The 25700-nt window shown below is 40.9% G+C and overlaps 2 protein-coding genes across 3 annotated transcripts; both read right to left on the bottom strand.

Moving 5' to 3' along the window:
- Window positions 1-1908: 1908 nt before the first annotated feature.
- On the bottom strand, window positions 1909-4877 carry LOC117792167. The gene is made up of 3 exons (XM_034632186.1): window positions 3386-4877; window positions 2299-2478; window positions 1909-2230 (listed from the first exon to the last, which is right to left on the bottom strand). Exons 1-3 carry the CDS (start codon window positions 3411-3413, stop codon window positions 2196-2198), a joined length of 243 nt encoding a protein of 80 aa, XP_034488077.1. The 5' UTR covers window positions 3414-4877; the 3' UTR covers window positions 1909-2195.
- A 569-nt stretch (window positions 4878-5446) lies between these two features.
- On the bottom strand, window positions 5447-25225 carry LOC117792017 (dynein beta chain, ciliary). 2 transcript variants are annotated; one of them, XM_034631969.1, is made up of 28 exons: window positions 25206-25225; window positions 23953-24746; window positions 22955-23107; window positions 22614-22825; window positions 22311-22552; window positions 21968-22250; window positions 21216-21481; window positions 20693-21144; window positions 19049-20628; window positions 18529-18801; window positions 18197-18226; window positions 16087-18075; window positions 15314-16026; window positions 14334-14686; window positions 13442-14265; window positions 12609-12970; window positions 12392-12548; window positions 10974-12323; window positions 10528-10697; window positions 9975-10472; window positions 9397-9907; window positions 9159-9329; window positions 8757-9073; window positions 8286-8700; window positions 7222-8223; window positions 7002-7150; window positions 5963-6095; window positions 5447-5790 (listed from the first exon to the last, which is right to left on the bottom strand). In XM_034631969.1, exons 2-28 carry the CDS (start codon window positions 24677-24679, stop codon window positions 5629-5631), a joined length of 13494 nt encoding a protein of 4497 aa, XP_034487860.1. In that variant the 5' UTR covers window positions 24680-24746; window positions 25206-25225; the 3' UTR covers window positions 5447-5628. The 2 variants fall into 2 exon arrangements, with proteins under 2 accessions (XP_034487860.1, XP_034487861.1); XM_034631970.1 differs by lacking the exons at window positions 18197-18226; window positions 25206-25225 and having other exon boundaries at window positions 5629-5790; window positions 23953-24679.
- Window positions 25226-25700: the final 475 nt, after the last annotated feature.

Here is a 25700-nt window from a genome sequence, read left to right as displayed (position 1 = left end):
CATCAATACATCATTCAATTGAAAATATTTCGAGTCAAAAGCGTCGCGGCTCTTGATTGGAAATACAAAATACCGACGTGACTTGGCCGTTTTCAGGATTATTTTGAATGTCAAAAATGGGATAAATTGTTTTGCCACAGGCAAATAAAGTCCTTAGAACTTGGATAGCATGACGAGAATTCATTGACAGAAGGATAAAAGTGTTTTATACAAAGTAACGTTACAACCTCTCATCTGTCGATTTGCACAACTTTGTTTTATCCTTTTACACATTTTATAGCTACAGGGTATAAAACACCTTTAATGCGATAAAAAAGGGCACTTCGAAGGCTTTGGGGCTTTCCGCATTTGGCAAGTCCCTCTATCTGGACTTGCAGCTGGCAGCTGTCAGGCTTTAAGCGACTCCATAATTGATTTATACGGCCATATGGACATACGGACTAGTTGGTCCCATCCTGAGGGTTAACACTTACCCCGCTTAACCCGTGTCAGCAGTTGGTGGTTTGAATTGTGTGAAGCTTTTGTTGTCTGGATACCATTAAATGCCTAATTAATGCTTCAATTGAATTTAACTGCCAGCAGTTGATCAATATGGCCACAAATCTGAGGCAGAGAGTAAAGTCCTTTGGGCGTTATTCCTTTGTCCTGATGCCTTTGTTTGCCTAAATCGTTGGTCTGGGTCTAAGGCATTGGCCAAGATAAACACGAAAGCAGGCGACACAAAAGCGCGCGAAATTACACACAGCCACAGATACAATAATACACACACACGCTTACTCACACACACAAAGTCAACCCGAACTCAACTTGAACCCGGACCACGCACTTTAATATGGCGCCAAATAATGCGGCATCTACGTCGAAGTTATCGACGTTATTTGTTCTTTGGTTCTTTAAGATATGCGACCGTCCAAGCTTCGACTGTGCCATCTAACGGTATTTGTTGTACTGGACGCCCAGCGACAGTTGCCATATGAATGAACCGAAAAATTGCCAAACAACTTTGCATTGTCGGTGAAAGATGTGAAAAGTTTGCGTGTACCATACACCATGGACCATAGACGCCACGGACACTAACACAGACGTACAGCTTCGGAGCTTTTACTACGCGCTGAGCTTTTTAGGGGGTGCCATTCTGCCAACCCCTACGATATAAATATTAAGCTTCCCTTATGGTGTTGGTACAAAGTCAAAGTGCTATGTCGATTGCAAAACATTTTGATATCTAGAAACAAAGCTTGATTTTTGAAACCAATACAATTATTTAATCAAACGATATCCAACTTTTTTAAAGAATTTATCTTAACATATTGATTGTACTACGTTTTGACTGTTTAAGAATCAAGTTTTACAAAATACAAAAAAAAGTATACAGTTTTAGCAATCTGTTTTTTGAGCCCAACCATTTGAATATTAAGGGAATTTGAGGCTTGGGAAATTTTAGCTAAATATGTAAAAATATTTTAATATAATTTAGAGGTGGCATCAATATCTCTAAAAGATTATACTTGCATCCAAAATCGTATTTATATTGTTGGGTATATTTGTACTTATTATTTATATTAAATTTAGCTTATTATTTAGCTCTGACGTCGATTCCATTCAGTTTTTTCCAACACGTGATGCGTAGCAACATAATGACTATTTAAGGGTGTCTATGAGGGGTGTATAGGGATTATCAGTAAATGATTTGCTAAACAAGGCAGATGACTTAATTCAATTTAGCACTACAGCACTGAGTCGATAGATAAGAACTTCTGGAACGAGCTGATTTGTTCGGTTAACAAATGAAGTCATCATTTATTATAGACGCTGCGCGGAATTATTAGCAAATGTTTTAATTTCAAAAAGTTTACCAATTAATAATTATTAGCATACTAAAAAATCTATGCGAAAATCATGTGTTTATTTACTGTAAGTATTTGTATATTACTTTATTAAATATTTAAAATTAATAATTACAAAATAGATGTATATATCAATATGCATTACGCTTGGGTGTGATGCCGGGGAGCAGGTGGAGGAAGTAGGAGGGGGGGGGCGTGTTTTGTATTCTGCTGAAGTACAACTTAAAAATATCACACACAAATACCACGCAAGAAAAGAAACCAACAACTTAAAGAGCTATTGTCATTATTTAAGTTCTCCATCTGATTCTGATACTGCGCACTGTCAAAATTATCTTTGTTTAGCATCTATGGACACTCCTTGTCACTGATCTTTTGAAAATCTAAGAAGATAAATATATATATTTTAGAAAATGTAGGATTATAGCACCCTTATTTAATATTTACTCACTTGCATTTTGCAGACAATTCTCCGTTTTCATGACACAAATATTGCGATAGGTTTTGGTAGTCCCCTTGTCATCGGCAGCGCATAAGTAATTAGTTTCCTGCATCTCACAGTCCATGGCACACTTCACATTTGGATCGGGCAGGCTGAGGCACTGCACCAGCGTCAAAGCACAGAGCGTAACTATAAATAGACACAATCGCATCATTGTTAGTTTCTTAAACAGAATGCGTGCGACAAAAACAAAGATAAATAAATCAAAAAAACCCAATACCAAGCCTTAATCAGTGCCTGGCAACCTCATTAACATGCCTTGCACACTAAATGCAAATGATCAATCCAATATGATATCATCATTAGCTTCACCAACACCATTATCAACGTCAACACCCTCTATCTCTGTAATACATTTGACAATCGTATGCCCAAACAGTCGATCCACGACGCCACGACGTCTGGCCGATCGGTAATTTCTATAATAGACCCGATTGACAGGTACAGAACTGAGTTAATGTTTTGTGAATAGTGTTGACAATTTTAGACTGGGCAGTTAACAAAACATAGCCGAGTTATCATCCATATAAAATGGGGCTGATCGATTCAATTAATTTAAAAAACATTCCAATATATATTTCAATTGCTGGAATAGAAGATTTTTTGGAATATTTATCAAAATTCTGCAATGATAGGTCAGTTCTCTTATTTGTTGATATTGAAGTTAACAAATGATTTGCAAAATTGTTGTTGTAAACAAATAAATGAGTCATAACACTATGGTACAAAATTTTCGATTTCATTTAAGTAATACCACATTGTAAAATTAAATTTAATTTATTAGATAAAGATAGATACTCAAAATATTTAAGCATTCGTAGCACAGTGTAAACCATGAGGAAAATTATGCACACAATTTTCTTGCTAAAATTCAAATCGTATTTTCTGCGAATTCGCCAATTAAATATTTACTTTAATGTATTTTTGATTTATAACCGGAAGTTCACAATTGAAAGCTTCTCAATCGTTAAATTTATTGAATGGAATATAAGTTCTATAATTTTATCAATACCGAGAAATATATGTTGATACGTACATGCCAAGAATACTGCAAACAGCTTCATTTTGTTGTTGTTTTAGATATTGATATGAAATTTATTTATATGATGTCAAATAAGATAAGTTCGCTATGATCTGTTACAGAGATAGCAACTAAAACTCGGTCGCACAATAATTAAGTGATTTATTGAAAATACGTTGCGTGAACTTTTCGGGTCATATGTAAATGTTGATAAATGTTGCTTGATTTCGTCGTTGAACAAATATTACACGATTTCTATATACACGTTTGTTTATATATGTTGATGTACACTTGTATAGCGTATATATATTTTGAATATATATTAATTAATAAAGATTGAGGTTTGTCACTGAACTTCAGACACGTGTATAATTCAAGTACTTGTACTTGTATTCATATGTATGAGTTATTTGTTGAAAATTGATTGTTTAATACGCGACACATTCGCAGCTATAAGTATTCGCACACTGTTCCGTATCAATATTTATTTTTCTTTTTCGATTTGTTCTCTCTCGGCGAGGCCGCACCAGCACGCGTCCAAATGCGAACTGAAACTAAAGCGCCGCGCAAAGATATCCTCCAGCCAGCGGGAGAGTGAGCTGACTCTGACTCTGACTCTTGTGACGAGACTGACCGATGAGACTGACTGAGTGGCTGACTGACTGAATGGATGCTGTTGCTGTTGCTGCTGCTGCTGCTCGCTGATTGCTGTCTGCTATCTGCCGGCCGCTGTTAGATACAGATACAGATAACTGAATGTGTGTGTAAGTGTATGCTGGGCACTGGGAGCTGGGAACTGGGAACTGAGCACTGGACACTGCTCGTTGTTTGAATTTTCAGTTTCGAGTTTGGGGTACCAATAATCAATCAAAATCACTGACTGACTGTCCGTCCAATCGACTCGCTGACTCACTGACTAACCGACTGACAGGCTGCGCTATCTTGGCTTTGGCTTTGGTTTTGGTTTTGGCTTTGGCTTTGGGCTGCCTCTCTGTGTAGCGCACACGAATGATGTTCGACCACACAGTGTCTGTTAGTTTTATAGAATTTTTTCATGCTAAAATGATTTACGCTCGTGTCGTCGTCTTCAGTTTTCTTTTCGTTGCTTTGTACATTTTGCCTTTTGTTTTATTTGTTTTTTTTTTATTGTTCTGTATGTGTCTCTGTGTATGTGTGTATGTCTGTTTTTTTTCTCCTCTTTTTTGTACGAACTGTGCACTGTTAGCTGGTTGGCTGCCCGATCGGTCGGTGGGATCGGAACGGAACGGATCGGATCGGATCGATTGTTTGATCGATAGCTCTGTAGGCGGGTCACGCGTCACTTTGTCCAGCTTCTTGCTCTTTTTTTCTCTTGCTGTATTACATTTGAATTATTTATGTTTGTATTTTATGCAGTCAGTCATCACATCTAAAATTTTTGAAAACATTTTTTTGTTTCTTTTTTGTGTGCTAAAATGATGCTGCCGCTTTCGTTAATTGGTTCACGTTCACGTTTCGTTCAAGACTGTCCACTGCTACTCGGCATATTTGAAATTTCGTCAGAAAATAAATATTTTATTTATGTACCTATATATACATACATACACGTACACACTTTTTTGAAATTTTGCTTTATTTTCATTAGCGACGACGGCCACGAGTTCAATCCACTCCAACATCATGAGCGTCGTCTATGAATTTCCTTTGATGATCAAATATTTTGGCAATATTTAGTATACATGTCGTTATGCATGTCGTTATTTATGGAAGCGCGACGCATTTGATATTTGATTTAGATTTTTCACTCACACTCACATATGTATGATTGCTTTTAGTGCTCGAATTCAGTCATCATTGACATATAGAACGATTATCTTATAACTCATTCAAGAGTCAAATAAATTAATTTTATTTATTTATAATTATCAGAATATATTCTGATTAATCGCACAAGGTCCGTGCTATTTGTTTTATGACTTTTATTGGGACTTTACACGTTTCAAATCAAATAAAAACAATCAGCATATATGTTTGCTTTCCAGTTCTCTTTTGTACCCATCAAAAACTAAAAACCCCCTAGAATATAGACAATATAAGTTGTTTGTTTTATGCTAGTGAGCCTAGGGCAAGTCTACCAAGAAGGTGATTTTATTTACGAAAAAATGTGCTTAGAGTTGGAAAACAGTGAAATTTGTAATAATTATTTAAAAGATTGTTGGGAAGAATAAAATTTGATAGTCTACTAAAAATATGCTTAAAATCATGTGTTTTCTGCGATCCTAAGTCTGTAAGAGGAGTGCAACACCGGCCAGTGTCCATTTGCCTGGCTTATCTTTGGTCTTTAGGTTGAAGGTCCAAACGTAGGTTGGACCTCTGGTGCGTGTCTTATAGACGGGGCATTCGTACATGTTCCTCAAGTCCTGCTTGTCTTGCGTGATGGCCTGCAGAATGAGATACAAATAAGATACTATAGAAACGTGTCAATTCATGATATAAATGTATGCAAACATGCGCCGATTTTTAGACGCCACAGATCCATTCCGAATTCAATGTTTCGATCAACAATTTAGATTAGAAATCGCTACAAGGCGAATATTTGCATTTCAAACTCACTCGAATATTGATCACTGGCATTGATGGATAAAGTTCTTTAAGGCGTGATTCCATAATAATGCCCTGCTGTATATCCCATCTGGCGCCCTCCATATAGATGCCATGAACACAGCAGCCGTCCCGCGGTGCCGTGCTGTAATTAAAAAAAAAAAGAAAATTAATATCTGATAATCTTTAGTTGTTATCCATGTCTGAATCTGAGTCTGAGTCTGAGTCTGTGTCTCGGTCTCAGTCTCAGTCTATTGTTTGCTTAAAGTCACGCCAAATCAAAACATACAATGTTTTGTTGTCCAACCCAAGAGGGAGGTCGGGAGGTAAAGAGACAGATCGAGACCAGGCGCCACTTAATAAACAATCAAGAATCAAGTATAGACAATTGGCAAATAGACAATTGTTAATTACATGCTGTTAATAATGTGTATTTATAGACAGCACACATACTTTCATATGCTGGTTTAAAATTAGCTCTCATTGAATAACATTGCGGCTATTATTAGACACTGTCGAAGCCGTTGCCCGATCTCCGCGCAGATGAGCCGATCTTTACACTATCTTTGTCTGTAAGTATTGACGCAAGTCATCACGATTTTCATTGCAATGCGATGGGACGAGTGTACAGAAGCGCCTAATTGGGTTGTCAGTGATGAGCATTTAGCCAGGTTTAAGCCAAATATTGATACATAACATAGAATAAGTTTCTTCTGATTGGTTTTTATACTGGCAAGGATCTCTCTGGCACTCTCTCTTCTTTGCTGCTCCTCTTTTAATGTGCATCACCTTCGGAATGTGAGACAGAGCGCAATGCGTTAAGTCAGTCAAAGTCTAAAGACACAGATACAAATACACACACACACACACACACACACACACACACACACACACACACACACACACACACATTTGTATATGTATTGAAAGGGTCAGCGCAAAAGTTAATTAAAATTGCGTATTAACGTGGAGTGTGGTGTGTGTGTGTGTGTGTGTTAGTGGTTTGAAGGCCTGGTTTGCCTGGTTGCCGGTTTGATCTGGCGGCACTTACGTAAATTCCTCCTTCTGCTTCTTGGTCACGTCACATTGCAGGCACATCTTGTCCAGCGGCAACTCATTGCGACGGGCGGTGCTCTGCATGATGGCCGTTAGCAGAGATTGGGGGTTAAAGAAGCCAGCCAGCCAGACGCAGGAGGGTAGCTGCAGTAAATCAAATAAGTTTGTTAGCAAACTTGTTGGTCGAGTTGAACTCGTTGGCAACAACAACGCACCACAAAATCGGTGGACCATGTTTCCAGCTCTCGCAGACGCAAACATAAATCGATGAACCAATTGTTGAGCCCCAACAGCGAAGGATAGGCACGTTGAGTCCAAATGGGCGGCACTTGATCCAAAAATAATGAATTCTCTAGTACTTCCATATCGGAGGTAATGGTCAATTCGCCCTTTAGGCCCAGATCGAGCTCCTTTAAGCTTCGTTTCATTTCGCTGGTCAGGAAATTCATGCGTTCGCATTCCTGAAATGCAACAATTACATATGGAGTTCGCTCCTCCACCTTATTCATAATTTCCACCATGTTGAACTCTTCCGGCAACTTCTCAATAATCTCATCCACAATTTGCTTAACCTTGTCCTCGCGCGTAACTGTTGCCCCTCCTCCGGCACCCGCATCTCGGGGCTGCATCTCAAAGACTGTACGGAAGACGTTCTCCGCCCGTGTTGTCAGGAATCCCACCTCCGCATTGGGATGCAGGCCATATAAATAGGGTGACTCGGCTGGCATCATTTCGTCCACATAGGTATGGTAGCCCAAATAGTCGGTGTTGGGCGGAGCGGGAAACGAGGGCGCCAGGAACAGTTCACCATCGACCAAATCGGGTTGCATATACTCCTCCAAATAGGTGATACACAAGCGTCTGTCCCAATCATCAGTTATATGTCCCCCGTACATAATTTCACCAAATAGATAGCGCAAATCCTCCCAAGGGACCTTGGCATTCGCCTCCAAATAATTGTACAGCACCGAGACACTGATATTCAAGTCACCCACATTGAAGGGATAGATCTTGTTCCAGCCTTGTGGACCAAATTTACGGCGCTCGGCAACTACGGCATGGAAGTAGCACAGGGAGAAGAGTATGGCCTTAAACTCCGCCTCCTTGCCGGACATTTCAAGTGTTTCCTGTGTGAAATTGTCTAGTGCTTTGTGCAGATTAGCCAACATGCCCGTTGGCGGCTCATTGGTGATCTTTATCGAGGACTCTAAGATTCCCTACAAACGTACAAATTAAAATATATTTCATAATATTATTGTTAATTTATTGTTAAACTCACTTGTGGTATAATATGAGCTGATGGCGTTGAGGCTGGTTCTGCGCTAAGGAACATGCGATAGTCCGGATGTGAACCATCTGCATAATGTTCCAATTTCTTTTCAAGAACCGGCAGCCACTTTCTTACCAAATGTATATTTTGTAATACCACCCAGTGTCCATTTTTGGCAGCCGTATCCATGGCAAGTTCGGCAATGGATTCCTGACCCTGACCCAAAGACACATTGTGGAAGTTGCTGAGATCCATGGAAAAGCCCAATTGCTTGCCTAAAGCTTCAACATCCTTCAAGGGATTCACACCAGGTGAGAGTATAAAGAAAATGGGCGTAGAGGGACTGGCTTCCTCATAGGATTTTGCAAATTCCATGGCACGACTTTCCACATATTTGGAGCCGAGTTTCTCTTCAATAAAATCACTAAAATATGACGTAACTTAAGTAAAAGTCTCCTTGTCATTATTTGTAATACTCACGCCAAAGCATAGGTCATTCGATCGGGTCTCAGGGCTCTGATCATGCAGAGCCGTTGCAATGCGGTTTTGTTCTTCCATTCCTGTGGAAACTTCTCCTTCTCCGGTAGCTCTGATTCCACAAGTTTCTTCCAGCGTTTCGACGATGTTTCAATGTCGCGATCCAAGTTCCGAAACTCATCTTTGGACGCCAGACTGCAAATTCCGCCCCACGATTGATTACTCAAAAAGTCCACAGGACTTGTCACATGTGGCTTTATCGGGAAGCGGAGTAGGAAGTCCAGTTCCGCAGATGAGACCTCCTCGTTCATCAGCAGTATCTACAAATAGTGAATAGAAAAAATTGAGATTAAAATTTTAAGAAACAAATATCATTTTTTTTAATTAATAGCCCTTATCTCTTACCTGAAAAGTCATTTGCGAGGCGAAGATGAGTTTGTCGCATTCGAAAAGACCACGCGAAGTATACTGAAAGACCGAATACGTTATGCAATCGATCAGATTTGAAACACGCAAATCCAAAGTTTCGCCCGGTTCAGCCTTGGCTATGGCCTTTTGGAACACTACACTGAAAGCCTGTAAGTCATATAAGATATATTAAATATTTCATGAAAATTATTTGTGATACGATATTACGACGAACCTTCAGGGAAAACTGATAGATGGGATTAATCGTGTTCAATTCGTTAAGGATAAAGTATAGAAGACTAGCTCTGGCTGCCGCTGGTCTATAGTATTCACGGGCCTTGTCGATTTCCTTGGATGTAATCTTCGCCTCGGCCACCTTCTCCTCAATATCAGAGGCAGTGCTCTTGGTTGTCTCCAAATTCTCCACCAAAGCCGTGTCACCTAAAATATTCTCACCCGCCGATGATAGACGTGATAGAAGATCATCCTCCAGCTTTTTGAGCATTATCTTAAAATCATTCTGTTGTTTGGTTAACTCAGCTTTTAAATCCTCCAGATCCGGACGTTCGGCCTTGACCACCTCCGCGAGCAGTTGATCCTCTAAGCCATCGCGCGTTACGGTGAAGTTAATAAGTGTTGTCTGCGCTTGCATCTCTGGTTTATAGTGCGGATTGGCCAGTTTTGTGTGCAGGATCAAACGGAATGTGGAGTTGTACTCAATTTCCTTGTCTCCGATTTTAATAGCTCTACAATTAAACCCCAGCATTTTTAGTGAAGGAAAACATAATAGGAAATCTCAAGCGATCCACTTACTTGCCCTTCTTGATAAGATTACGGCCGAGCAAAGAGTCCAGCACCGGATCTAAATTCTCATCAATATTCTCGATCAGCACTGTGATACCTGAATTAATAGATTTCTCAATAATGTCCAAGTAGTTGCGTTGTCCCATCCTAATGACCGTCAGTTCCTCTCCGTACTTTTGTTTAATCCATTTAACGCCCTGTAATTGCGGATCTATCATGAGGGGCCAACGATCCGAATTGGACAGAATAGTGGCATTCTCAATGGACATGCGATCACTTGGCAGTCCCTCATTTGTCCAGATTGCGATGGTGGTATCATCGGTAAGCAGTGTAAGTGGATCAAGATTTTCAGTTGTGGGTATGGGTGGATCGATGCTCTTGAGATAGGGTGTCCACATCTTTTGCAGTAGATCAATGCGAAATCCCTTTGTGAAACAACCGACATAGGAAATGAAGGCGGTTATCAGTAGAATATCGCCGGGTAACGTAATACCCTGCTTGACGAAGCTATGTAAAAAGAGAATGAGTAATTTTTTCGAACTTTTCTTAGAGTCAGCATTACTTATTGACTGCCTCAGCCCAGCGCACATTCTCGCTGGCCAAACCACCCACAAGGCGATTAGCCAAGGCAATGGTCGCCTGTGTAGCATCCGCTTCCTGTTGACAACGAAGTTTATCCGCAATGGCTTTTTCGAAGTCGGCCGTTAATTTGGCCAGCTGCTCCTCAAGACTCTGATATGATATGGACAAAATATCTTATTATTTTAGTGTTTTTCATTATATTAGTAATCTTGCAATAAATTCATTCATGAAAATTATACAGAATCCTTTTATATTTACTGCACATAGAATAAAGATAAAAGCTGTCCAATTCGTAAAACTTAGAGCTTGGTTAAAAAATGTATTTGAGAAAAATACTTTCTAAAATTTAGTATCAAATTTCTTACGCTTTTTTTTGAGTGTATCAACAATTACAGATATTATTCGTTTTTTAGAGAAAGAACTTACCGCCACTTTTCGCTTGATGCCGGCCAATTTATCTTGGGCGGCAGCTAGCTCTGCATTGGCTGCTGCCAGAGCCTTCCTTTTGGGCTCTACATCACAGTAGACCTCATAGAACTTAATAATATTGATGACCCAAGCACACAATCCGGCTGCAGCGCCGGATTTGGAGCGTACAAATTCTGGCTCGAATTCGGGATCTTTTAGATAGGGTTGGATGGCTTTGATAATTTCGGGATGTATGTTCTCCTTGTCGTAATTAATTAGTGCATCCAGGAAGGCATCTACCTTGGCCATTGAAATTTTGGCTGCCTTCCATGAGCGATCTTTGGGAAGTTTACCACCAGGTGCAAGTAGGACCATAACGGCAGCAGTTACATTGGTAACAGCACCAGGAGGAGAACCGAAACTCTTTAGCTCTGTTAAGTTGGCCTTGTTTAGAGTGTTTAAGGCCTCTTGGGCGGCTGATAGGGCTGGCTCTGCTTTAAGGAGATCTTCCTCACAATCGCGCTGCTTTTTGCTCACTTCGTCGGCTATCAAAGCAACCTTCATTTCCTCCTCATCGGCCACAGCTTTTTCGGTTTGAACTTTCTCCGTCTCGATGCCCACAATTTCGATCAAGGCATCGGCCGCATCGTTCTTCTCCTTCAGCTCGACCTCCTGCACGGCCAGTTTGACCTTTAGATCAGCTACCTGCACTGCCGTAGATCGCAGCTTCTCCAGACCATTCTCCAGACGTTCGATTTTGCTCTGTAAGTCTTCGTACTTGTGATTGAGTAGTTTCAGATATAGATTGATCTGTTCGAGATAACTTTTGGGTGTTGTGTAATTGTAACGACGTTCATTCTGTAAATAAACCTTGGACGTTGTGTTGACTGACGTGTGTACATAGGCCATGAACTTGGCCACAGAATCGCGATGATTCTCCGGTAGCACTTTGTTTTGTGCCAAAAAGTTCATGGCAACCGATATGAGTGCCTCCTGAGGCCATTCGTGGAACCAATTGATGGATGTTGCATTGATGATGGCAGGGAATTTTCTCGACCGAACACGCAATGTTGAACCCACTGGTGAAAAACACAGAACTATCTTTAGTTGCTTGCGTACACGATCGATGAAGAATTTCCAGCAGTTCTCTCGCGTATCAACCAGTCCCGCACCTTTGACCTCATTACGCACGCCAGCGATTATATTCTCGATTTCGTCGTCCGGAAATAGATCTGGAATCTCGCCAGTGGCTAACAAATCGTTGATTAAGACAAGAAAATCCTCGCTCGGTATCTGTGCATCCGTCATTAGGAACATGATGCTAACATTTTTCAGACCAGCCTTCAGATACAAACCGGAGAACTCGCTCTAAGTACAATGAAGATTTATGACATTAAGAGGAAATGGGCATTAAGTAGTACTGTAATTGCACTGACCTTCAAATCGTTGACACAATAGCCCTTCTTTAGCTGTATTTGCACGACCTCCAAGCTAGATATGAATGCTGCCAAGCGCGCTAGAGATTGTTTCCCACTGCCACCAACACCAACCAATAAGGCGCTGCCACGCGGCGATTCTAATATGCGATTGATTCTGAAAATAAACCGACTGTCAGAGTATCCTTTCCATCTGTTATTGCGTTGGTGGTATTACCTGCAGACATGCATCATCGCATCCTCGAATAACACCAGATTCATGGCAGCGACAAGATCATTATACGATGACATTGCTTCCTGAAGGAGTTTGTGAAGCTCAGGCCAACCCTTGATGGGCATGTACTTAGGATCACCAATTCCTCCAGCGAAATGACAGTAAATATTCGGCTTGTCGAATATAACGGATTCGTCAATTTCTTCGAACGACTTCTTGACAATGTCATGCTGCATTTTGGTAAAGCTATCGATATCCTTATCATCAGTTAGCTTATCCGAGTACACACGCTGTGTCTCATGTTGCCACAAACGTATAAGATCTGTTGAGCTTGTCAAACACTCCGTCGAACTGAATAGTAGACCCTTTAAATAGAATTAAAATAGAATTAAACAAAACTTAAGGATAAAATATTAAATTTCTTTTCAAGCATATTTTTCAAAAGTACCGAAACTTTCTACACTAAAGAAAAATGTTCTAAAATCAATATTTAGGTCTCAAAACTAATAATTTTGGTCTAAAGAAAAATGTTTAAATGTTCTTAAAATAAAAATCAAAAAATTATAATAAAATTAAAAATGATCTTCATATTCATAAGATTGATTTTTTTAAATTTAAGTGGGATTCGAACCGGCGGTTACTGCTACAAAATAGTACATATTTATACTTTCCTAATAGTTAAAGATTTTTATTCTTGTTTTAAGAACTTTGAGTTTTTAGATTAATATTCTTAGTATTAGTAATATGGTCTTAAAATGTTCTTATTTTAGGAACAAAATATTTAAGATGCATTTTCTTGATTTTAGAAGTTTTTCTTTTTTTTTCAGTGTACTCACTTGAAAAACATTGCTGATGTCTCGCAAATTGAAGATATAATGCGACTTGATAGCTGTAGGAAGAAACACCTGAAGGCATTTGTTGTGCAACGCAATTGTGGCTGCCACAATGTTGGGTGTCATCCGTGTGACGATCGGTATGAATTTCTGCTCGGCATTGGCAAAATGTTGGGCCAATATCGCCGAATACATGACCGTTATGGAGTCCACGCCGGGAAAGCTAACGGCCAGAACGCAGAAGTGTCGCTGTAGACGTGGATTGATGGTAAAACTGCCCGAGGTGGGATTCATGCAGGCCACATATTGACAGTTATGAATGTCCTTGAGGGTCAACTTGTTGCGATCGTACCAATGGCCATAGTCCAGATGCTGTCGCATCAAAGTGTGCGGCTGAACGGTGCCATAGCAGTCCACCTCGGGCATATTGATGTCGTCAACAAAGTAGATCAAGGTCTTGTTGCCGGGTGGTCCGTAGTTGCGACCCGCTTTCTTTTCCAGCGGTTTCTCAAGTATCTTTTGCAACATTTCGGACGTGGTATAGAAATTGAATGGTATTGTGGTGACAGCGTAATTCTCAGAAAGCGATTGAAGCTTCTCATTGACCAGTACGGTCTTACCGCAACCAGCATTGCCGACTAGCATCACCGGGTGCTTCTTATCCATCAGCAGGTCCAGGAAAAAACGCAGTCGTATTGACTCGGAGGTATGCACGAGCACAGCTTGCAATGGCAGATCCGAGTCCAGTTCAAATTTGGGTGTCTTTTCTGTCCAAGGCGTAAATGTCTTTGTCTCGCTATCCAAAAAGTAATCGAAAACTGTGCCGCCTTTGGGTTTGGATTAAATTGGACAAGATAAAGTAATGGACTTTCTTGCCATATCATTCACTACTTACCTGCTGGAAACTTAACAGTTTTGAACTCATTTACCCACCATTTGCTGAACTCCACGCGATAATCAATGGCTTGATCCTGGAACATGGCCGAACCGAATGCCCAAATACAGGCAAAAACAAAGTACAGCTCGTGCCATTCTTTTGGACAATCGGCCGGCGTATTCGCTGGGATTAGAAAACAGTTTAGTAGATGGCACAGCATTTGTATGTGGGCCATTTCAGCGACAGGCGTGATCTTTTTGAAACGCACGCGAATCGTCTCCAATGAAGGCGGTATGTACTTATCGAATAACATGACCAAATTGGACTTTTCGGCTGGAATTTTACGCGTTTCAACCCAACTGGTCACATAGCTGAATGCAACAAAAAAAAAAAAGAAAAATATTTTTAAAACTAGTCGGAAAGGCTATAGTCGAGATCCCGACTATAGGATACCCGTTGCTTGTTTCAATATAAAAGTACTTTAAAGAAATAACTTGTATTATTTTGAAAACATTAAATCGCCATAGCTGCCGTTCTACTAGTCCGATCGTGCTGCGATTCAGTGGGATAATAGATAATAGTAATAGGTAACGTTAATTACCACTAAATCTTTTTATCGTAAAAACTGTGGGTGTGGTAGTTTTTTGCGATTTGCGTGGGCAGAGGAGGACGTGTCAAAAATTTAAAACAAACTTGACCTGCGTGGCGTCTGTAGAAATCTGGGAGCAAAATTTGGTATCTCTATCTCTTATAGTCTCTGAGATCTAGGCGCTCAAACGGACGGACAGACGGACGGACCGACGGACGGACAGACGGACAAATGCACATGGCTATATCGACTCGGCTGTTGATGCTGATCAAGAATATATATACTTTATAGGGTCAGAGATGCCTCTTTCTCCGTGTTACATACATTTCAACGAACTCAATATACCCTTTAACTTATTTTTTCAGTAACGGGTATAGTTAACTTAAGTCACTATATGCGTATTACTTACGGATTCCAACCCAAGTCCTGTGGATTAATGTACAATATGCCAGCCCTGGATACGGTTGCCGGTGTTGCTGTTCTCAGGTTGGAGATCTCAAAGAGCAAACGCATCGAAGGTGTCAACGCAATGCGCTCATTGCTGGCCAAAGTCAACACTTTGTTGTCATCCATAACGGTGTTTAAGCTTTCGATCCACATGGGATCGATGTCACCATCGAGCACAATCCATTTGGGTTGATCACCCGTTATGTTTGCCTGATCCCGCATAAGAACTGAGAACAGCCCGTCCTTCCACTCGCGTGTCGCCGGGTTGATAATGCCGAAAAGTTCATCATTGGTCACCGCTTTTGGATTCAAGTCATTGAATATGGGTTTCCGTTTAATGTTCTGATAGGTGCGCAACAGCGTTTTCCACACTTGTGTTTTGCCAGTGCCCGCATTGCCAACAATGAATACAGAATGACGTACCTCCAACAGTTCCTCCAGTTGCACTACTTTCAATATGAAATTATCTTCCGGCTGTAGTAGCAAATCGGAGGCAGCTTGTTTTACGGTGCGTTCAAAGTCCTGATCACGTTTGCGGGGCACATCCAAAGCGGGAAATAGATCGCTGATGAGCCCCATGAACACTGGCATATCATCAGTGACAATTTTTGGAATATTAAAATCTCTCAATGCGCGCATCAGCACCTCCTCCTCTGGACGTCCGGGATCACCGCGCTAGTTTTGTGTAGTCTGGGTATTATTTGTGAAAATTGTTATAGAGAATCGTAAGCTTACCTTCAGGGAGCCGGCGACCACTAGCACGGACTTGATGGCGCGCAAGCCCCAATCGTAGTGATCCTGCTTGGAGAGCAGCTCCTTGCAGAGCGTGTAGAGTGTAATGAATTTGCGGGCCAGGACGCGGGCATCCTGAAATCCCTCGGCGACGAGCATAATCTCGCAGATGAGCTCAAAGTCGGGCACTACCATGGCGCAGGGACGGAAGAGTGCCTTCAAGTTCTCCGGCAGCTCTGTGCGTCCGGCATAGCCCGGATTCATGGTGATAAATATGCCGACGGTTGGCACGCACGTGATCATCTCGCCCATGAAATTGAACTTATCCTTCTTGTCACGGATCGCATCCTGGACGGACTTCACCTGTACCGCCACGACGGAGAGTACCTCAACCGTAATGCGATTGAATTCATCGAAGCAGCCCCAGGCACCAGTTTGGGCGAGACCCTTATAGATGTTGCCGCAGGATTGATAATCCATCTGTTCGGAGCAGTTGAAGACGTAGACCATAATACCGATGGCACGTCCCAGATCCTTGGTTGTCTCCGTTTTGCCAGTGCCGGCGGGACCGGCTGGACCACCGCCCATTACCAAGTGTAAGCTCTGTGTGAGTGTTATGTAACAGCGATCTGTGAGCGGCGTTATGACCAGGCGTGGGGTATTGCCTAAGTATTCGTGACAATACTGGAACTCAGCGTCGCAAATATTGGCAAAGCAATCTTTCTCAACATCATCGAATCGATGTCGCAACTGCGATTGCCACATAAAAGCCGAACCTGAATCCAATTTGGCCTGAATCATCTTAGCGACCACATCTCTCGAGTGCACATCAATGGTGCATATCGTCATGATTTTTTGACGATCCCCCTTGGTCAGCTCGCCGAGCAGCAGTGTTATGAGTAAACTGAGTTGTGAGATTTGTTTCTTGTAATAATCCTTGATGGCATTATCGTAACCCTCCTCCAAACGGCTAAAGGCGATATTCACCTCGGTTGACCACCAGATCTGTGAGCCGCAGAGCGACACCTGGGCAGGATAATCGAATAACCATTGTTCACGTTGCTTTTCCTCATAAGCGACGACAGCTTCAGTGACATAATGTCTTAGGGTGGCCCGCATCGCCGCTTGTATGCGATTTAGCCATACCTCGACTGGACCACGAATGCTGGCCAGTTCATTGAACTCAACGTATTCACCATCTTTGGCGTACATGCCCGAAGCTGTCTCTATCTCATTGGCCGCATCACGATTGAATTTGAGTCGGGCTATTGAATCGAATAGCTTGGTCAGATGCTTGGTGACCATTTCCGGTTGGATGCCATTGCTAAGGACATCGAGCAGATCGGCCGATGATACAAAATAGAAACGAGGAAAAGCCAAACGTTTTGTTTCCAAGTACTCTGCCAGTGCTTTTTCGCATAGCGTAAGCTCCTTTTGCAAATGCTCCAAACGTTCGATTAGCCCAGATCGATTTGTTGATGCCACCACATTCGATGAGACGGACATCTCATCCATGAGTATACGAAACTCGGCATCGATATTATCGAAACGAACCGAATCGACGGGGAGCTGTTTGCGTATGTCTTCCGAACTCATGAAGATACTCTCAAGATGGGTCCAAGTGCGTTGCACCTCAAACCAAACGGTTATCACTTGATCGGCAATCATTAATTTATTTTGCCAAGTTGAAACTTCTTCGAGGAAATGAGCGATGTACTTGGATGTTATTAAATTTTGTAGGCAAACCTGGTTCTCTTCAAGCGTCTCTATGAGTTCTTCCGATGCCTTAAGGAGTTTGCAGCCAGTGCGCGGATGCAGCTCATGATCGAACTCCATTGCCGACCATGTCGAGTTCAAGTCTCTCAAGATTTTCTCCATTGACATTTCCTTAACGGCCTTATCCACAATATTCTTAACCTCCTCCTCGCATTCATGCAGATTCAAGCCCAACAATTCCGCCAATGTTGTCTCATGATCCATAATAAATTTCACCTGCAATTTAACATGAATTATCCATTAATTGTTTATATTCATTTACCACTATTGATGCTCTAAACTCTAAATATTTCTAGAAATTCTACTTGAGATTACTTATCACATGCAAAGCACTTACGGTAACTTCCTTAGGCAAGGCGGCCAGACTCTGGAATGAAATGGTATTTACAAGAACTGTACAGTCGAGGCACAACTAATTCTTTGGGCCTCATAATACGATTAGTATTCAAATCAAATTGGAAAAAGAAAAAATTTAAATGGTTTTTGGTTGCTATACAATTGAGCATCCCTCAGCCTGTTGCTAGGACAAAGAAAGCTCAGGTGCTTGGAAAGTAAGAAATTATTAAAAAATATTCATGAATTATTTACAATTGCCAAATGGACTATAATCAATTAAATTGTCCGCATTTGAGATCTGCTCAATGGAAAATGTAACAAAATATAATAAACCTTTGTTGAGTTCATTAGCTGATTCCAATGGCGTTCCCGTATCGCCGGATTCTGTAGCTCCCCGACAGCCCGAAGTGAAGTCAACATATTCTTCACCGTAGACTCTAGATTGATGAACGTATCCCAGACACGCATTTCCTTATCCAACAAACGAATATCCTTGGCGAACTTCTTACATTCGATATCCATATTCTCCACATCAACTTTACGCCATGGAGTTGTCTTCCAATCCTCGATGCTGGTTTGCACAATGTTCACATAATCCCAGAGTTGCTGTGATTAGTTTTAGGAAGGTTCACAAAACACATATAAAATATTGAATTAGTAAATAATATTTGTTGATATTGTAATAGGGTTAGTAAATATTTCGGTATGGTAAATTAAAGTAAAAGCTCAAAATTCCACATGTGGCATGCAGTAATAAGTTTCGTAAGAATTTAGTAAGTAGATTATAAAACATGCAAGAGTTTAGCTGTGAAGGAACAATCTAAGAAGAGTTCGAGGACGTTTTCGTAGATACCTTGAGCATACGCAGTTCCTTGCGACATTGCTTGAGAACCTTAAACTCCGGAATATTGACTTCGAATAGACTGCCTGACTTCTGAATCTCGCCCATTTCCCTTTCGCACAGATACATGTCGTCGTTGATGCGGTCCATCAACAGATAAGGCTTAAAGCAATCGAATCGGAAAAAGTCGTACTGCTTGAATACCTCGCGGAATAGTTGGATGTGGGCTTCGAATAGGCTTATCTTGTTTCGAATGCTGACCACTTCGGTGGCTTGGAGCGGAGAGACCTGTTGCTTGACCGTGGTTGCAATCTTCTTGGTGTTGGCCCACTGTTCGGGCAGTTCCTGCAGCAGGACATTCACCTCCTCGGGAATATCCATGTCGTAGTATTTAAGCAGCTGAATGGTCTCCTGCATCGGCTCGAACATCTCATCGGTGTTGGCAGCGCGCTCCTTGACCTGCATCAGATAGGCCATAATGCTGACCAGACCCTCATAGTCTTTCTCCTTCACAGTCTGCAGAAGACCTTCGTCTGCCTTGCGTATGAAATGGCTGAGATCCATGAGGCTGGACGTGACAGTTGTCACCAGATGTTCCTTGAACATGTTGCCCCATTTGCAGACGGTGTTAAGCAGGGCCTGTCGAAAGGGTCTGACATCCACTTGAAACCAAGAGCTAAACACTTGAAACGCTGGAATGTCCTCGATCTCAGTGAACAGCGACTCGTAGTTGTCGATTTGCTCTCGGAATGCCTCGATTGTTGGCTGACAGGGCTGCGGTGGAGGCGGTGCCGTTGGATCGTTCATTTGTATTAACTCGATCTCATCTGGATCTAATATGCGGCCATATTCCAGAAAGTACTCCATGCACTCCTCCCGATCATCGAGCCACAGATACGAGTAGCGTTCAAACTGGCGACAGAAACGTGATGCCTCCTCCATGACCAAGTCAACGCCGTTGAGAATCTCGCGACGCATATCGATAATGTCCTGATTCTCCTTGATTAGCTCCACATAATTGCGCTTCTCATTGGGCTTCAATCGCTTCACAAGTGATCCCATTTTCATAATGTCTCTCATCAGCTCGATCAGCATATTATTAAAGCCCATGGGATCGTCGGGATCCAGCGATGGTACAAAGACCAAGTGAGGCTCAACCAGTTCCAGGCGTGACTCAAACAATGGTGCATAGTTGTTGTCTGGATCCATATTCTCCGCCAGATACCCCACACTCACGCCCACAGTACGCAATATGTTTTCATAGACAATATTGTCGACAAAGTCCACGTAACTCAACCAGACGGCATCGTTTTGTTTTTGCTCCATATCGAACTGCAGCATATTATCCTGCAGGAGTTTATGTATCTCCACAGAAGCTGATTGAATCTCTGAGTAACGCTTGGCAGTACGATCCGGCCTCTCATCTATTGATAGAACAGTGTCCTTCTTACAGTCACGACGTTCGAAAAGCGGCTGCTTCGCCCAAACCTCCATTATTTTGCGTATTTGACGTAGATTCTCCTGAGTGTGATTCATGCGATTTCTCAAGGCAGCCACAGGATTACGCAACTTCTCCAGGTAGCTCATAATATCTAAGCAGTGAAAATGTGAAGGTTGAAAATATTAAATTGATTTAATTAAATTGCTTATTCATACCGGATGAATTCCATACGAGATGATCCACACCGATTTCGACAAGATCATCAATCATTTTGATCTCTGGCTCAATCAATCTAAGCTCCACAGGTGAGCTGCCCTCCTGTATGCTGTTATACCAATCGATGGTCTTCTCCAGATTTAATGTATACGAACGAAAGACATCGCTATTTTCAGCAAAATCGATGGCAATCTCTGGAATTCCTTCGATTTTCATCTGTTGCATGTAGTGCACCTCTCTTAATATGGAGAATAGAGTAATGCTGAAGTTCAGGATAAGCGAATTACTATGCTGATCTCGAGCGATGAGTGACTTCTTGAGATCCTCCTCAATTTGGTCGGCCAATTTCATTGACCATTCGTCAAAAAATTGTGTTTTACATGCTCCCAACTTGGCAATTAAACACTCATAACGTTCGATAATTTCCAAAGATTTTTCTGTTTTGGTAATACTAAAAAAAAGTTTAAAATATAGATCGATATTATATATAGCAAATATAACATACAATTTTTGGTGACTTACTCATGCTGCAACGCCTTGAAGTGCTTCACTGGCGCCGTTATACGCGCCTCCAGCTGATGACACCAACGTATAAAGGCAGCTACAGGTGGACAATTGTAGTCGGGATATAGAGCTCCATCGTCTTTAATCAGCTGCATCTGCTTATCGTATATTCCCTCACAGACTGTCATCTCATCATCGAGCATGCGCACAATTTCAGCATAACGCTGAGTGAACTCCTCTTTGATCTTTGGACGATCGAGAACGCTGCCCACAATACTTATTAGCTAAATAAGTGAAAGAAAATGTCAATAATAATATTAACAGTGTTGCAAAAGTCTGTGTGCCAAATTTAGTTGCTGTGGTTTATATAGTCATTGAGTTCTAGTTGCTCATACAGAAGGCCAGACGTACTGTCTGTCCGACATAACTGCATACTATATATCATAGCTGTTGATGCTGATCAAGAATTATAGCATATGTCACATTCTATGAAATTTACCTATAAATGCAAATTTTGTCGACTGGTAATATATTATATGGTTTCGATATAATACAGAGCTAATTTAAACGCAAGTCTAATTTATGAAAAAATTAAAAAAAAAAACCGGTCTCGTGTAATATTTGTTTTAATTTTTTGCAAAAGGGTCGATATATACTATAAATATTGCTATGAATACAATATACTCTTGAAGTCTGAGTACGAGTAAAATATAAACGATTTGCAGCCTTGACCTTATAGGTAATTCAGGTAATCAAGTATTTATACTAACTTTGAAAATGCTCTCTAGATTATGACAATCGTCGAAGGCCTGACACAATATGGCTGCCAGTTTCATGTCCAACTCAAGTATGCGCGTTTGAAAACCTCTGAAGTCCTCGTCGAACTCATGATCATCTGGATCCAGGACATCGTAACTTTTCGAGGCAAATGCAGTAAAATATTGATTGAACTCCACATAGACATCTGTGATTCGTGTACTAAGCTGTCTACCACGCAGTCCACCGATTTCGACTTTCTCTAATTTCAGGAATTCAATCACAGTAAAGAAGAACCTAAACAATATAATATTAAAGTAACAGTTTATCAATTTATAAAGCAAACATTCACATTACCACTGAATTGTTGTTAAACGCTCTAGAAATGCATTAAAGCGCTTGAAAACTGAATTTGGATGAAAAGTCCATAAAATCGGTGGCCGCTCCTCCGGCTCCGTGAAAAAGGCGGCCAAGCGATCCTTATAGTAATCGAATAGTTCCCGAAAGAACTTTAGTATTTGTATAGAGAGTGTTAGACGCTGCATGGCCTCATCAATATCGCTGTGAAATATGGACGATGGATCCAAATAACGTTTCGCCTGCCATTGCAAGCAATCAAAAGTTTTAATCGATTCCCAGATAGGAGTATAGTCATCATACCTGATGTATAATCAAGTTGCATATCTCCTGTAATAGAACTGTTATCTTCGCCGACTGACAATAGTAGCGTGAGTTGCCCCAAAGAGTGCAGACAGTGTGCATGAAGGGTATAAGCAACGGTTTGAATTCGGCAAAATCAATTTCCTCTAGTTGATGCAACGGGCGTTTCAATGGATTCAAATATAGTGTTATATCCTTTGCCTCGGCAAGTGCTGTGCGATTGTTCAATCAAGTCCCAAAACACAAGCACACAGTTTGTTGGCATGCAAAAGGCGTACATAGATACATAGATACATTCGCTCAATGGCATGTTGTTCAGCCATTAAATTGGCTTCACTCACCCGTAACAACGTTCTTGAAGAGCGTTTGAAAGCACGGATGATAGGCACTCAACGAGTACTCCAATATTAGGGCCATGGCTCGTATACGCTCATTACGCAATTGGTCATAGATAAAAGATAGATTTTTCAGTCGATTATTCCAAAATGTAAACTCTGTCGAAGAAATTGAGCAGATAAACGCATTAAAATCAATCAATGCATTACGTTTAATAAACAAAATGATTGCAATCAGTGAAAGGAGGCTTGTTATATTTGTGTTATATGATTTATGTTCAATTTTAATAATACTAATAGCAATAAATTGATGTAATTGAATTTTACTAAGCAATTTATACTCAATAAATTGTGATAATGTATGCAACAGACTGAAGAATGTATCTTAGGCCCCACTGGATATGAAAATATATACAATGTTTCTTTATTGATGTAGGTGCCAATATACGGTATTGAATATACCCCACATTAGAATCAAATTTAATGCCTGCTGAGTGTATATATTGTAGTCAAGCACTACCTATTAAAGTGTTTCCGCTGTCTTTTAAGGATAAAATAAGGATTAATGCTTTAACTTTAGGCGACGCTTGCTTTTAAAGAACCCCCTACAAGAGGTTCGAAATGATATTGTGCACATGTCACTCAGCTCAGGAGGAGATGATGTCAACCCGTCACAAAATCCAATAACAAAAGTTGTAACAAAAGAAATATTGTTGCATGCACGAAAGTCGCCATTCGCAAAACAGATAATAAATGAAACTTTTGAAGACATTTATACTTGTTTGCGATGTGCATATGTCTGTACATATATGGTATGTGTATGGATGTGGGCATAAACATGCGAATTTGGGCGGTTGCTAGGATATGTCAAACAAACGACAACTGCAAAACTTGAATTTTATCAATAAATAATAAATAAAGCTGTGCCAAAAATATACAAATATAATAATGATATGCCTGTGTGGTAGACTATAACCTATGACCTCTCCGGGTTTCTCACTCACCCGTGTGTGGTGTCGGATTCTGTCCGTTGGCAAAGGCGTTCGTTGGACTCTCCTTGATGACCTCGTGTATCTGTGTGGCCCACTTGATGACAACGCCCTCAATGGCACTCTTGAGATACAAATCGAACTGGCAATGCTGCGTTTCGGTCAACTCCTTGGCGGCCTTGACTATTTTCTCAACGCCCACGGGCATGGCCAGAATTGTTTCGCCGCTCACCTGTCCCTTCACCTGATGCACAGTGCTCTTCAGACTGTGAACGTGTTTCTGCACATCCTGGGCCACCATAATGGGCCAGCTTCTATAGTTATCCTCATTGGAAAGCAACGGCACAAGCACCTCCTCAACGAGGGCCGACAGCTGATCAATTGTGCGTGTGGCCAGGTCGCCATAGATGATGAAATTGCCACAATTCTCACGTGGCACAGGCTTGGCATACCTCTTAATAAAGTAAACACCTTTGCTCTTCAGTTGCGACAATGGGAAGGTTGTGGAGGGCACCAGCTGGGCGGCGGGTGTCAAGATGATAATCAACACAACGGGCACACTGCGATCCAAGAATTCCTTGATAATCCCCTTGTGCTCCTCCACAGTAATAACACGAGTCCATTTCTCCGGTTTCAGTTTCAGAGATTTAATAACAAAAGAACCCATCAACTCCAGACGTGGATCCGGGCCAATGCCTGCAGCGGAAGCGGCCGCCTCGGCGCTTGTGGAGGGCTGCTCCATCAATAGGCCCGGTTTTGTTTGGTGGTGTTACCACAGATGTTATTGTTGTTGTTGTTGCTGTTGTTTTCTATCGCTGTGTGTGTGTTAAGAATGGAAGTGTTTGTGTTTGATTGACCTTGTTACCAGTAACAACTATATACATACAATCAATATATGCTAAGAAATCAATTGTTTACCGAAAAAATACTTTAAAAATTTCATAATTGTTTATTTCTGCCAATTTATTGAAAATTTACGTGTAATTTTATTTGTTCTTAGCAAATTTCCTGATTACGCAATCACATTTCCACTGTCACAGTTTTAATATCTTACGTAACTTTGTCAAAATTATAAGTCTCTTTAACTTTTCACTTTTTCATACGAAAAAATTGATTTTAATTAAAAATGTTTCACATTTAACAAACTTGTACATTATTTAAAAAATTTTTATTAGTATTTGTCTAATTTAATAAATTCCATTCATATGTCAACTTCTTCCTGAGCAATGTTTTTCTTGGTTTTTTATTTCCGCCATTGGACTGCTTACCTGTGCTAGTGCTAGCTGACTGAAAACAATTGTTACCAAAATTGTTAGCAAATAGTCAACCGGGTAGCGAAAAACTGATCGTGGCATCACGGTTGCTAGGCAGTTTGTTGATTTTGCCGCTTGACCATTGTTATTTCCCCTCTGCCATAATCCTTGGTTGCCAACCTAGCACCTGGCGTTGCCATGCTCCTGGCCAACTGTTGCAACTGCTTAATGTTCTCGTTGCATGCAACGCCAAACCACAAAGCAAAAGTTTTGTCAGTCGGCGTGTTGCCTAATAAACTTGGTCGATGATTTGATTGGGCGCTAATTGAATTAATTCTTAGATTGATAGGCGACATAATTTAATAAGTTGATTTTTGCAAAGACCGACGAGAAGATACTTTAGTTAAACGGAGCTGCTGAATTTTTTTTTTTTAAGTCAACAAATGGCAATTAACTTAAGAATATCACAATAAAATTTTAAAAATGTATTTTTAAATTAACAGTTATAAA

Source organism: Drosophila innubila, assembly GCF_004354385.1.
Source record: "Drosophila innubila isolate TH190305 chromosome 3R unlocalized genomic scaffold, UK_Dinn_1.0 2_E_3R, whole genome shotgun sequence".
Taxonomy (NCBI): Eukaryota; Metazoa; Arthropoda; class Insecta; order Diptera; family Drosophilidae; genus Drosophila; species Drosophila innubila.
This window is presented reverse-complemented; position numbering and strand designations above follow the sequence as displayed.